Genomic DNA, 12,951 nt, shown 5'->3' with positions numbered 1-12,951 from the left:
CAGCATTATAGTAGTCTTCTTGTATAAGGTTACCATAACAACCGAGATGTGTAGAGTGAAACACAGATGACAATGGAAGGATTTTTACCTTAAAGTGGCTGTAACTATAAGTTTCTGCATATCTCATGTTAATCTTGAGTACTTACAGAATAGTATCGCAGTAATCGCACCCATCAAATATCCATAGTCGTTAGTTTGATCACATTTATAAAAGACAGATACAGCTGTACTATTATTTCTAAAAACATACGACCTCCTGCACGTGTGCGGGGAGGGGGGCGGAACTAAAGCACATGTGCATCCATTGCCAACAAAACACAGACATATGACTCAGTTTCACTTTCCGCGTCTGCTCCATCTATCAGTTTCAAACGATCTCCAAATCCAGCGTTATATCCACCGTTTAAACATTCCTCACCGAAATGCAGTGAACTAACAAACACAGCTGAACTTCGCGAACACAGTGCTCGCTCTTGGTTGATGCGTGGGCGTGCTTTTCCGGGAGAATTGTCCAATAAGGGACTAAGAAAAGTTGTTACGAAGTGGATTTTCATGTTCGAAAAAAACTTTCTGAAACCTATACGAACACCGGGGGAGTGTATCGAGCACAGAAATACTACGTCATACGTTCAACTCGTTTTTTGACAAGTTGACCATGTCATGCATGAGAAGACAGCACGTTTAACATCGTAAAGAAGTCAGAATGCATGATGCACCGTTGCACATCCCCTTTAAGCTCTCATTGAGCTTTTTAAATCACTCTCACATGTTCAGAAAAAATGATTACAGTATCACTAAAGATGATCAACAAAAGCATTTGACTTACCACAGTCACAGCATCATTGAGAAGTGACTCGCCAAAAACAATGATAAAGAGCGTCTCATTCACATGGACTTCTTCAAACACAGCCAACACTGCTACAGGATCCACAGCTGAGATCAGAGCTCCAAACAACAGAAACTCCATCAAACCTCCCTCCACTTTTTCATCTGCACACATACACGGCACAAAACAAACTTAACTCAATCTGACTTGTTAGTTCTTCACAACACAATTGTAAAGCACAGTTAAAATTTTGGAATAGTTGATGAAAGGGTGTTGGTTTGAACCTCACATTATGAGATCACCATTATGACCTTGAGTATTACTTTTTACCACAGGATGCTCTAGATGGGATGTTTTTTGTAGCATGTGCTGCTTTGAATGAAAATGAAGGCTAGATGACTAAATAGCTCTCTTGGGTCTATAACAATCTTCCAGCAGATTCAGGTTACTTGGAAGTCACATAATTAAATGAAAAATGATAAAAGCCAGTGATGACTGCTACTGGACAAAACAATCTTATAAAATATTGATTTGACTCTGAAATCAATACTGAACACTAATATGGAAAGTCTATAACTATTTAATTTTTGTGAAAATTCGTATTACCAATAAATGATTTATGAGCATTAGTGACTTTTACCATATTGTGGTTTTCCAACCCTTTAAAGCAAAAAGCTTTATACTCTTTATATGAAATGTAATTGTTTCAACATAATAACTCACCTATTGCTCCAGCCATCTTAACTCCATAGAGACAGAATCCAGTGCAGAAGGCATTCCACAATGTGCCCACCACAGCGTACATCAAAATGGCACCCAGGTTGTCAAAGAAGAGCCGTGCTGGCATAAAATACCCTGCATCCCCCACAATAGTTGGCAGGAGAAAGAGGAAGAACAGGCCCGGGTCCAGTTGGTACGGCTGCTTCTTGCTGGCGATGAGGACCACTGCACCCAGAATCAGACCCAGCAGAATCAACATACAGCTCTCTGGGACAGCTGTGGTGAAACGCTGAGAGAAATGGAACACTAAAGATTGCAGAGCAAAAAAAGAGAAATAAGAGATATTTTGAGAGGGATAACATGGCAAGAGTATAACCTGAGATTACAAATACTACTTTATTCATTAATTACTGTGAAATGACTTAACTATAGTAAATGTGCTTTTACAAAACTTCGTCCAATAGAGTAGACTTTATTTCCATTATGGACTTTGCACACATTTACACTGAGCTCTGTATAATGTAAGCCGTTTCAGTAAAAGATCACTAACATCTTCATAGACATGGTCATAAAAATATGTGCACCTGTTACAACCAATGAGTTTACTGCAGCAAGGTGCACGCATGCCAGAAACTCCATTAACCCCCATAAACCACACAGCACTGGCAGCAGAACATTTCACGCCTCAATCTTCACGCCAGCCCAGCAGCCTTGTTTAAACAGACGCTTGTAAATTGTGGATGCTGTAATTCCAAACCATGGTTTCAGATGTCACACAATACAACTCAGACTCACAACGACACAGTAAGCAGATCAGTAACCTATCACAAGAAAGCTTCATCTCAAACAGCCAATATTCATACCCAATATCCATTACTTCTACACTGTAAAATGTTTTTTGCTGCCTAAAGTATAATCAAATTTATGCTTAATCAGGGCTCTAGAGTGCGACCAATTTGGTCGCAAATGCGACCTTATTTCTCAATGGTGCGACTAAAAATAATCAGAGGTCGTAGCCGTTCGAGGGAGAAAATCCGCAACCCTGAAAGTCTCCCTGTGATTCAACAACAGACACACATTAGGCGCATATCGTGGTCTAAACCAATCAGAGATAGTGAAGGGCAGACCCCCTCTGATTGGCCGTGGTCCAGATATTCCTGTACGTGTGTGTACCAGAGGTCTAGTTAACCGAAAATTCTCTGTCATTGACGGATTTTTTTACCAGTGACGGAAAAATCTGAAGGCCGTCCGTCCGTCCGTCATTTTGGCGGATTACAATGAGGGCAATTTGTAACTCCCCGTTTCCCTTCATTAGAGCGTGATATGCTCGAGAAGGGACGTGCGTGTTTTCTCGTCATTGTTACTGACTAGACATATGTGATGCGATCTGGGAAAACCCGTCCGATGTCGCGCTGGCACACCTATCAAAGTAAACCACATAACATGAAGAATGAAGGATGCACATTTCCCGCCAGTCCTGTGTAAACTACGGCATGCAAAGTTTTTTATACTTTCGTGAGATGACAGAGCTCCCCGTCTGCAGCACCGGGAGTTATCCGATCGCAAAACATACAAGGGATGATCAAAAGTCCAGACACTATGCACATGATAAACCACGTAAAACTTGCTTCACTGCTTATTAACGTTATTGTTGTCCGTAATGTTTGTTAGTTTCCTTGTGTAGTGATAATGGCAGAGCTCTCGTTCTTACTTTCGTTTTATTCAAACGGTTTTGTACAGTATTTATAGACTTCAACACTGGGAAATGTTTTTTATTAAACTGTTATTAGAGTAAGTCTTTTACCACTGTAAAGTGACTTTTACTTGTGATACTGGACTGTTGTGCTTTTATTTTCATCACTTAACTTTAAACCCGTTTTTCTCCAAATTCCGTTCCTGAACATCATAGCGCTTCAGCCGACCTCAGCCATAACTTTTGTTACATACACAAGGTGAGCAAAATAAAAACTGATTTGGAAAGGGCTTGAACATGGTATCAAAAACTGTAATATATAAATTTGCACCATGTTTTGGGTTTTCCCAGATCGAATCGCATATGTACACAAACATTAAAACATTAAATATATAGATGAATATAAACAACAACGGCTTTATTGGGAATTCAGTTGTATTAAAATACGAGACGCAAGTACAGCGTGATGACGTAACGAACATACTAATTACCACCTAACGCCACCTTGCACCATAGTGACGGGTAATAATAGATTATGACGGAATTTTTACGAGCCTGTCAGTCAAAATGACGGACAATAAAAAAGTCTAGCGCAACCTCTGGTGTGTACGTGTGAAAATGCGTGTGCTGCAGTCAGACAGAGAGGTGAGGAGCCTATAGGCCCGTCAGTTAAACAGAGAGGGGAGGAGCCTATAGGCCCGTCAGTTAAACAGAGTGGATGTAGCGCGGATGATGAGAGAAGATGAAAAGAACGATTGACAACTTTTTTGTGAATAATGTTCAGTTAAGGCCTGATCCGTCCGAAAATCATAAGCAATGCTCTGACACAGAGCCATCAACCTCCCAGGTTATGTCAAGCCCTGGCCCATTTATTTGGAGATGTTTTAAGTAAGTTTCAGTTCACTGAAGCACTTTAAGCACCAACACTTTCTCAGTAAGTTACCTTTCTTGTAGAATTGTGCTTCAAATAAAGAACTTTATGTTGACCAGATTGTTAATTAATCATTTACAAGTCAATTTTGCCTATATGGACATTTAAAAAAAAAGTGAACTGGTAAAACCAGTTAAATGTTAAATGCGTTAAATGTGATGCGGTCGAAAATTTGGGTGCACCTAACTTTTGTGCTAGTGCACCTAAGAAAAAATGTTAGGCGCACCAGTGCAACCAGTGCAAAAAGTCTAGAGCCCTGTATTTAACTTATAGAATAAGTGAGTTTAAGTGATAGTTCACCCAAAAATGAAAATTCTGTTATCATTTACTCACCCTCTCGTCATTTTAACACATAAGAAGATATTTTGAAGAATGTTGGTAACAGAACAACGGCGGTACCCATTCACTTCTATTGTATGGACACAAAACCAATGCAAGTCAATGAGTTTCGCCGCTGCTTGGTTACCAACATTCTTCAAAATATCTTCTTTTATGTTCTGCAAAAGAAAGAGTCATGCAGGTTTGAAATGTCAAGAGGCTGAGTAAATGATTTTCGTTTTGAATAAATGATTTTCGTTTTGGGTAAACTGTCACCCAAAATAGTAAAATAGTAAGTTGAAATGAATTGTAAAACAAAATTTACAGTGTATTTCTTTGCTGGCAAAGGTGTCTTTACAAGTCATTTCAATTTAATATTTTAAATTTTGACCAGCGGTGAGGTGCTGTAACTTATGAAATAAGTTGAAATTGAAAAGTTGAATGAGTTTGATTAGTTGAAGTACTGTTTATTTAATCATTTAAAAATATAAGTTAAAAATGGCTTGTAAAGCTAATTTGATTGCTTTTAAAAAATTTAAGTCAGCAAAAAACAATTGACAGTGTATGACCAGGTGTCAGGCAGGCATACAGTATCAAATGACCAAGCCATTCATTATTAGAAGAGAACAATCACACACCAGTCTAAAACTCTGTTCACATTACAAGCAACAAAGCGGCACGATCCCATTCATTTCAATTGAGAGCTGGCTACTTCCTGAGAAACGAGCAGTAGCAACCGCTGGCGACTGGATGGGACGTGTCTAGCGACGCGACAAAGTTAAGAAATGTTGAACTTTATGCAAATGAGGAGAGACTTTTGGGAGCGACAGAAGATGGGAGATAATGTGATTCTTCACTCAGCTCCCACTAGCGACCTAATCACCCATCCATGGTGACTTGCTGTGACAAAGTCTCTTGTAATGTGAACAGGGCATAATGCACAGGTACAGGGTCCTGTATGGAGTTATTCTGCGGACTATATTAAAAAGGAATTGCAAACTGCATTTGCAAATGCGTTTTCTATTTGTTGTGTCAAAATTGTGACATAATTCAAACGTAAATGCTAACCGTTTTCATTTGCATTTACGCTAACGTACAATGTCTGCCAAATTTCAAAAGGAAAAGCAAAGTCTATTTGCAAATGAATTACCTTTGTTTTACGAGTTACGACCCTGCCATATTTAAATCGCAATAGCAATTCCCCATATGCCATTTCACTTCCTCTGGCGTCTCGTATTAAGCCTGCCAAAACTCAAATGAAATCGCAAATCCCTTTGCATTTGCGTTTCCTTTGACTTGTACAGAAATCTGTCAATCAATGGCGGGGGTGGGCTAATTATATGGGGCGTGTTTGTATCGGGAAGTGACGTCATTCACCGTCGCAGCGGTGGCAGTCAGTCCAACACTAAGGTGACACCGTCTGGGCGACACCGGTTGTAGCTAAAAGGGATTCAGCTACAGCTAAAAGCCAAAATAACAATTATGGAACAAATGAGGATCAGATGCAAAGTTTCATATAGAGAAAATCTTTACAATGAATCACAATTGCGGTATTTAACAAGTATAACTTAAAGAAGTTCAACGGGCTCGATAAACAGATGAACACAAACAGTGGTCTGGTGATTTCAATGAGCTACCAATAAAAGTCATATTGAAGCAGCTTGTGGATTCATCATAATTACATTAATTTCTCAGGTTGGTGCATCACCTGATGGGCTCATTTACTGCACATGTTGTTGAAAAGGCTGTTCGGAAATTAAATTTTAAATACAGCAACAACTCCATCCAGTAATTTGTAGATGACAGCTACTTCTGTGTCCAGCAAACTCACTAAAACACTGAAGCACAAGTTTGTCTTTGTCTCACTATGTTATGATACACAAATAAAGAGATGTAGAATTCACGTACTTTTGTAATTTATTATTAACTTGTTATATGCATAATGAACAACAATGATAATGCAGGATGCTGTTTATTCATACAAAGTGAACATGTTTTGTTATGGTTTACAACACGTATTAATCATGATGCAAAATACGGTCACAGTGTTGTCAAGAAATGTCATGTCCTCGGTGTACTGTGAAAACGAATATCATAAACAAACATGTTTAGAGGAATGTTGCAGAAGGTGATGATTATCCATCCTGCACTGAAGTTTCACATGCTAAGTGATGCTGCTCTGAGCCCAGATTTCCAGCGCGAGTTATTTCCAAACAAAAAAAATGAAAACTGCACTGTTTTCAATGCTGATTGTGAGTGCACTTGTAACTTCACTCCTATTGTGTTTAGCTGTATCACATGTATCTACTTAAGTTCCAGTCGACGGTGAATGACGTCACTTCCCGATACAAACACACCCCGTTGAATAAGCCCACCCCCGCCATTGATTGACAGGTTTCTGTACAAGTCATGGGAAACGCAAATGCAAAGGGATTTGCGATTTCATTGGAGTTTTGGCAGGCTTAATACGCGACGCCAGAGGAAGTGAAATGGCATATGGGGAATTGCTATTAAGATTTAAATTTGGCAGGGTCGTAACTCGTAAGACAGAGGTAATTCATTTGCAAATAGACTTTGCTTTTCCTTTTGAAATTTGGCCGACATTGTACGTTCACGTAAATGCAAATGCAAACGGTTTGCAATTGCGTTTGAATTATGTCACAATTTTGACACGAACAAATAGAAAACGCATTTGCAAATGCAGTTTGCAATTCCTTTTTAATATAGTCCGCAGAATCATTCCATAGTCCTGGTTCAACATCTGCACTGTGAATCAGTGGTCTATTGATCTGAAGCATGAAGTATCTCATCTCTGTTTCACAGAAGGTTTGAGAATGATAGCAAACACATGAAGATGCATGTGAAAACATTGCACAAAGGTGATTTGATGCATGTGAAGATGTTTAATGTAGTTGTTTTCTAGAGAAAGTTGTTGTTTATTAAGAAGGCTCGTGGTGAAGAAAAGATCATTGTGGCACAGCTCTGACTTACATTTAAGCAAATAATAAAACGCTGTCGTAATCTTTTGTCTAAAAGCACAACACATTAAAGGATAATGAGACTAATGCGCTAATTATTCATGTTTCCACGCTCAGAGTGATTTTGCGTAGGAGGGGAAATACAGTACACACCTCTGCCAAAGAACATAACAATCCCTGCCTGCCATGACTCATTCATACAAGAAGGACAGAAAAACACTGAAACGTAGTGCTTAGACAAACATGCATACGCATACAAATGATAAACTACAAAACATTTGTATATACTGTATATGTAGTACACAAACCTATGTGTGTACACATGCACGTGTTTTAAAGAGCACACCACACGATATATTCCATTCATGTAAGCATACTAACACCGTGTCCCACTCCAATCTCTCTGTATTACAAAAGATGTGACCTTCAAATGTGTAAATTCAAAATAAATGCCATTCCCCGTTTTCGCCAAATCATTACCACTCAGTGTCCACAGGTGCAGCCTATCACAGGATCTGAAGCTTTTAAACTGCCACATGCTTATGAAAACAGTCCATAATTACAGTCATAATGAAAGAATAAACCCTTTTAATGCGGCTCCTTTCATTTTCAAAGAGGGATAGAGCGAAAAACCTTTAAACAGCTAATTAGAAATATAAAGTGGAGTGTCAGCCCATTATAATTATCTTTATTTACATTATTGAAACTAAAGTGAGTGTGTACTGGCATGAATCATAAACTGATCATAAATGTTTGTATGCTTATTTTCTCTAAACGTGCTGGAAGAGTGGCTTATAAATGCAATGCACTGATAAATAAGAATATGAAATGACAAAAAAAGGTCAATTTTACATTTTGTAAGCATACAGATTTCAAATGAAGTGTTCGCGTCTGTGGATAAACTGACAGACTGGCAATGTCAGTAACAGAATATGACATTAGCTGGGCAAATTTCTTTTCTGAATGAAAAAAACTCAGTTGAAGTTTAGTGGAAGGGAACACCACAGTGGACACAATGGCACCATAGTCAAGCAAGCACATAGTCGTCAGCAGTGCAATAACCGTGAAAAAGCTTAAAGTTTGTATGAAAATACACTGCACTCGGGTAGGCTGTGACTAACATGTGGAATACAACATTTTCTTATGTTTTACTCTCTCAGCACCTGTTCAGACTGTGTGCACGCAACACTAAAAGTCAGCCGAGCATTGTGCAGGTGCTTCCGATGCCGCAGTGCTACTTTATCCAGATGCAGACATATTCAGAGTGAATTCTGATGGTGCTAAATAAACTGTGCTAAATGAATCACAGAGAAACAGATGATTGAGCTATCAGATATGATCAGACATGACTGCATATTACTGCGTTAGCCAAAGGAACAAGCTGGAGGGATGCCTGAGAGACACCCACACATACTAATTCATGTGGCAGTGCATTTTGGGTGCCAGGGCATACACAGTTCTGTATACAGTATTCATATACAGTTCTCTGCTTTATTTAAATTAATGCTTTTATCAAAGCAACGCTTATATTAAATCATAACCTCAACAGACAAACTAATATTCAGTAATTAACGTTAATGTGTGGGTTTATTGTTCCATTACTGCATAACCTTATCATGACCTTTTCACGTGCCATGAACAGCCCTGCTTAGCATCTATCATTTACGGATATGATTTTATAACGTGATATATACAATATCTCACAGAAGTGAGTACACCCCTCACATTTTAGTAAATATTTTATTATATCTTTTCATGTGACAACACTGAAGAAATGACACTTTGCTACAATGTAAAGTAGTGAGTGTACATCTTGTATAACAGTGTAAATTTGCCCTGAAAATAACTCAACACACAGCCATTAATGTGTAAACCGCTGGCAACAAAAGTGAGTACACCTACACCCCCAAGTGAAAATGTCCAAATTGGACCCAAAGTGTCAATATTTTGTGTGGCCACCATTGTTTTCCAGCACTGCCTTAACCCTCTTGGGCATGGAGTTCACCAGAGCTTCACAGGTTGCCACTGGAGTCATCTTCCACTCCTCCATGACGACATCACAGAGCTGGTGGATGTTAGAGGCCTTGCGCTCCTCCACCTTCCATTTGAGGATGCCCCACAGATGCTCAATAGGGTTTAGGTCTTCACCTTTACCCTCAGTTTCCTTAGCAAGGCAGTGGTCGTCTTGGAGGTGTGTTTGGGGCCGTTATCATGAATACTGCCCTGCGGCCCAGTCTCCGAAGGGAGGGGATCATGCTCTGCATCAGTATGTCACATTACATGTTGGCATTCATGGTTCCCTCAATGAACTGTAGCTCCCCAGTGCCGGCAGCACTCATGCTACCCCCGACCATGACACTCCCACCACCATGCTTGACTGTAGGCAAGACACACTTGTCTTTGTACTCCTCACCTGGTTGCCGCCACACACGCTTGACACCATCTGAACCAAATAAGTTTATCTTGGTCTCATCAGACCACAGGACATGGTTCCAGTAATCCATGTCCTTAGTCTGCTTGTCTTCAGCAAACTGTTTGCGGGCTTTCTTGTTCATCATCTTTAGAAGAGGCTTCCTTCTGGGACGACAGTCATGCAGACCAATTTGATGCAGTGTGCGGCATATGGTCTGAGCACTGACAGGCTGACCCCCCACCCCTTCAACCTCTGCAGCAATGCTGGCAGCACTCATACGTCTATTTCCCAAAGACAACCTCCGGATATGACGCTGTGCACGTGCACTCAACTTCTTTGGTTGACCATAGCGAGGTCTGTTCTGAGTGGAACCTGTCCTGTTAAACCACTGTATGGTCTTGGCCACCGTGCTGCAGCTCAGTTTCAGGGTCTTGGCCAAATTCTTATAGCCTAGGCCATCTTTATGTAGAGCAACAATTCTTTTTTTCAGATCCTCAGAGAGTTCTTTGTCATATTAAACTTCCAGTGACCAGTATGAGAGAGTGAGAGCGTTAACACCAAATTTAACACACCTGCTCCCCATTGCAGTGTTGGGCAGTAGCGTCACTACAAGTAGTTTCTCAGTAGCGTGGTGGTCACGTCGCTGACCCCAAAATTTTAATTGCTACTGATGGCGATTGACATGTGATTTCACCTCTCTTTGAACAAAGCTTTTGTTTTGACGTCCGGCGGCAGCGCAGCTGCACGGGAGAATAAGCTGATTTAGCGATACACAAGAATGAAGCATCGTATTTTAAGTAAGTCTCACTATTTAGCCTTGGGTTTAAATGTTCTTTGATCATTTTCTTTATATTCTCGTATATTCCTTTAACATTCAATGATTTTTGTTTAAATCTTGCAGTCGACTGTAATGAGCGCCTGCTGTTTTATATTTATGATATGTCATATGCTCCTCAGACTAAGAAAAAACAGCCTTTTTATTATTCATATTTTTATAATGTACTTTATGCACTTACATATCTTATAACATTATACAATTGTTTTGTAAACAGTTATGGCACATTTGAGCAGCATTAAACAGTCTTTATAATAAGCCATCACAGATGCGACCTCTGCAGTTTTTGTTGATATTTTACTGTCTAAATGTCATTATTCTTATTTGTTAAATTAATTGATTAAATCTACTGTAAGTATTTTATATAAAAGACAATACACTAAGGTTACTAAAAATGCCTTTATGAAGAAAGAAAAACTGCCTGTGGAAATCACTTCCAATATTTGCCCCTTACTTGAAAACTTTGTTTCTGAATCATTATGCCTATCTGTTTGACAGAGTTTTATTGATTACTGAGATAGCATTTGGAAAGAAGTCGGATCAAAATAACAATTAAATTTTAAAAAGTAGCTTAGATGTGGTAAGCTACATATTCCATATTGCTGTAGTTTAGCTTAGCTACATTTCCCAGGGTGATAGCTTTGGTGTAGAGAAGCTTCATTTAATGTAGAGTAACTTTAGCTTAGCTCACTACATTTTCCAAGTAGCTTGCCCAACACTGCCCCATTCACACCCGAGACCTTGTAACACTAACGAATCACATGACACCGGGGAGGGAAAATGGCTAATTGGGCCCAATTTGGACATTTTAACTGAGGGGTGTACTCACTTTTGTTGCCAGCGGTTTAGACATTAATGGCTGTGTGTTGAGCTATTTTGAGGGGACAGCAAATTTACACTGTTATACAAGATGTACACTCACTACTTTACATTGTAGCAAAGTGTCATTTCTTCAGTGTTGTAACATGAAAAGATATAATAAAATATTTACTCAAATGTGAGGGGTGTACTCACTTCTGTGAGGTACTGTAAATATATAAACATCATATATATAAATGCATCAGATAAAAAAAATTACGGATCACTGTGATCTCTTGGCACTCAGTACAACATGACCGAAGTTGAACAAGAGCGTGAGACTGACGATTAAGAAAGATGATGAGTCATAGCCAATCAGAGCGCGCCGCTGCTATCAGCGGACCCTCGCGCCGTTTGGAGGGGTGCAGCATCGGCGGGAACACGGTGAGCTCACCGGCCACACAAATGTCTCGTGACAGTACGGACAGAAAAAAAATCGACCATTACAAACAAAGAATGGCGCCACTTACGCTAAACATACGCTTGATGTAAAACTGTTTTTTACTCATCTACGGTGCTGCTCGTTTTATCGTACCACATGTCCCAGGGGAAACGCACGAGCTTTGTTGCTATGGCAACCACCAGCGTCCGTCGTCGATCAAAACTGTGGAAGGAAAGCGCAGGTGGCTAGCGCGCGCTGTTTTATTGCCATCTGCCAAAAACCACACAGCAGGTCTGCTTTTATAAAAACATACGACATTAACGTCTTTGACTTAACTTTCTATACTTTACCATCAGTCCAACAGCTACAGGAAACTCGACAGTTTAAACAAATAGCGTCACACAGTACATATTTTATATATAGTCTTACATTATGTCATTTATGTGGCAACTTACGTATTTTGGCCACACTGGCAACCAAAAGCCAGCTGGCTATGATGTAGGGTGTCTGCACGTAGCTCCATTCCCACTGCACTATGTTGTAACCCCCTCCGTGGTGATGAGAAGACTCCCCGTCCTCAGTGTTCGTGGACGACGGCTCCTCCACGGACCGGGCGAGCGCGAACACTGGGTGCCCGTCCTCTTGTGGAGTATAACGGGAGGCGGCGGGAGATGTAACGGGAGGTGAGGCACCGACCACCAGCTCCGGTGGGAGCGATGCTCCTGTCACGTAAAGGTCAGTCGCAGCATCGCCGGTCACCGTTAACGACAGGAGCAAAGTCAAGAGAAGCATTTTTCCACCGTGTTCAGTAGTCTGTCATCTTCGTTTCTTTATATATGCTCGTACTGCGAAGGCAAGCCCTCCGCGGGACGCCCCGTTACCGGTTTACAACAATACACTCCACTTGTCGGTAACTCGCGACGGTGCAGCTGGCGTATGTGAACACGTGATACAACCGTGCACGAGGACCGAAGGTTATTGTTAAAGAGTCCTTATC

General features: G+C 40.3%; 1 protein-coding gene across 1 annotated transcript in view; it reads right to left on the bottom strand.

The window, feature by feature from the left end:
* Positions 1-12,891, bottom strand: part of slc9a5 (solute carrier family 9 member A5) — a 29,035-nt gene extending 16,144 nt beyond the window's left edge. The window contains 3 exon segments of the mRNA XM_057346755.1: positions 827-990; positions 1,550-1,852; positions 12,410-12,891. Coding sequence (XP_057202738.1) covers positions 827-990; positions 1,550-1,852; positions 12,410-12,746 — 804 coding nt within the window. The 5' untranslated portion in view covers positions 12,747-12,891.
* Positions 12,892-12,951: the final 60 nt, after the last annotated feature.

The sequence above is a fragment of the Triplophysa rosa genome, linkage group LG1 (assembly GCF_024868665.1).
Source record: "Triplophysa rosa linkage group LG1, Trosa_1v2, whole genome shotgun sequence".
In the NCBI taxonomy this organism is placed as follows: domain Eukaryota; kingdom Metazoa; phylum Chordata; class Actinopteri; order Cypriniformes; family Nemacheilidae; genus Triplophysa; species Triplophysa rosa.
This window is presented reverse-complemented; position numbering and strand designations above follow the sequence as displayed.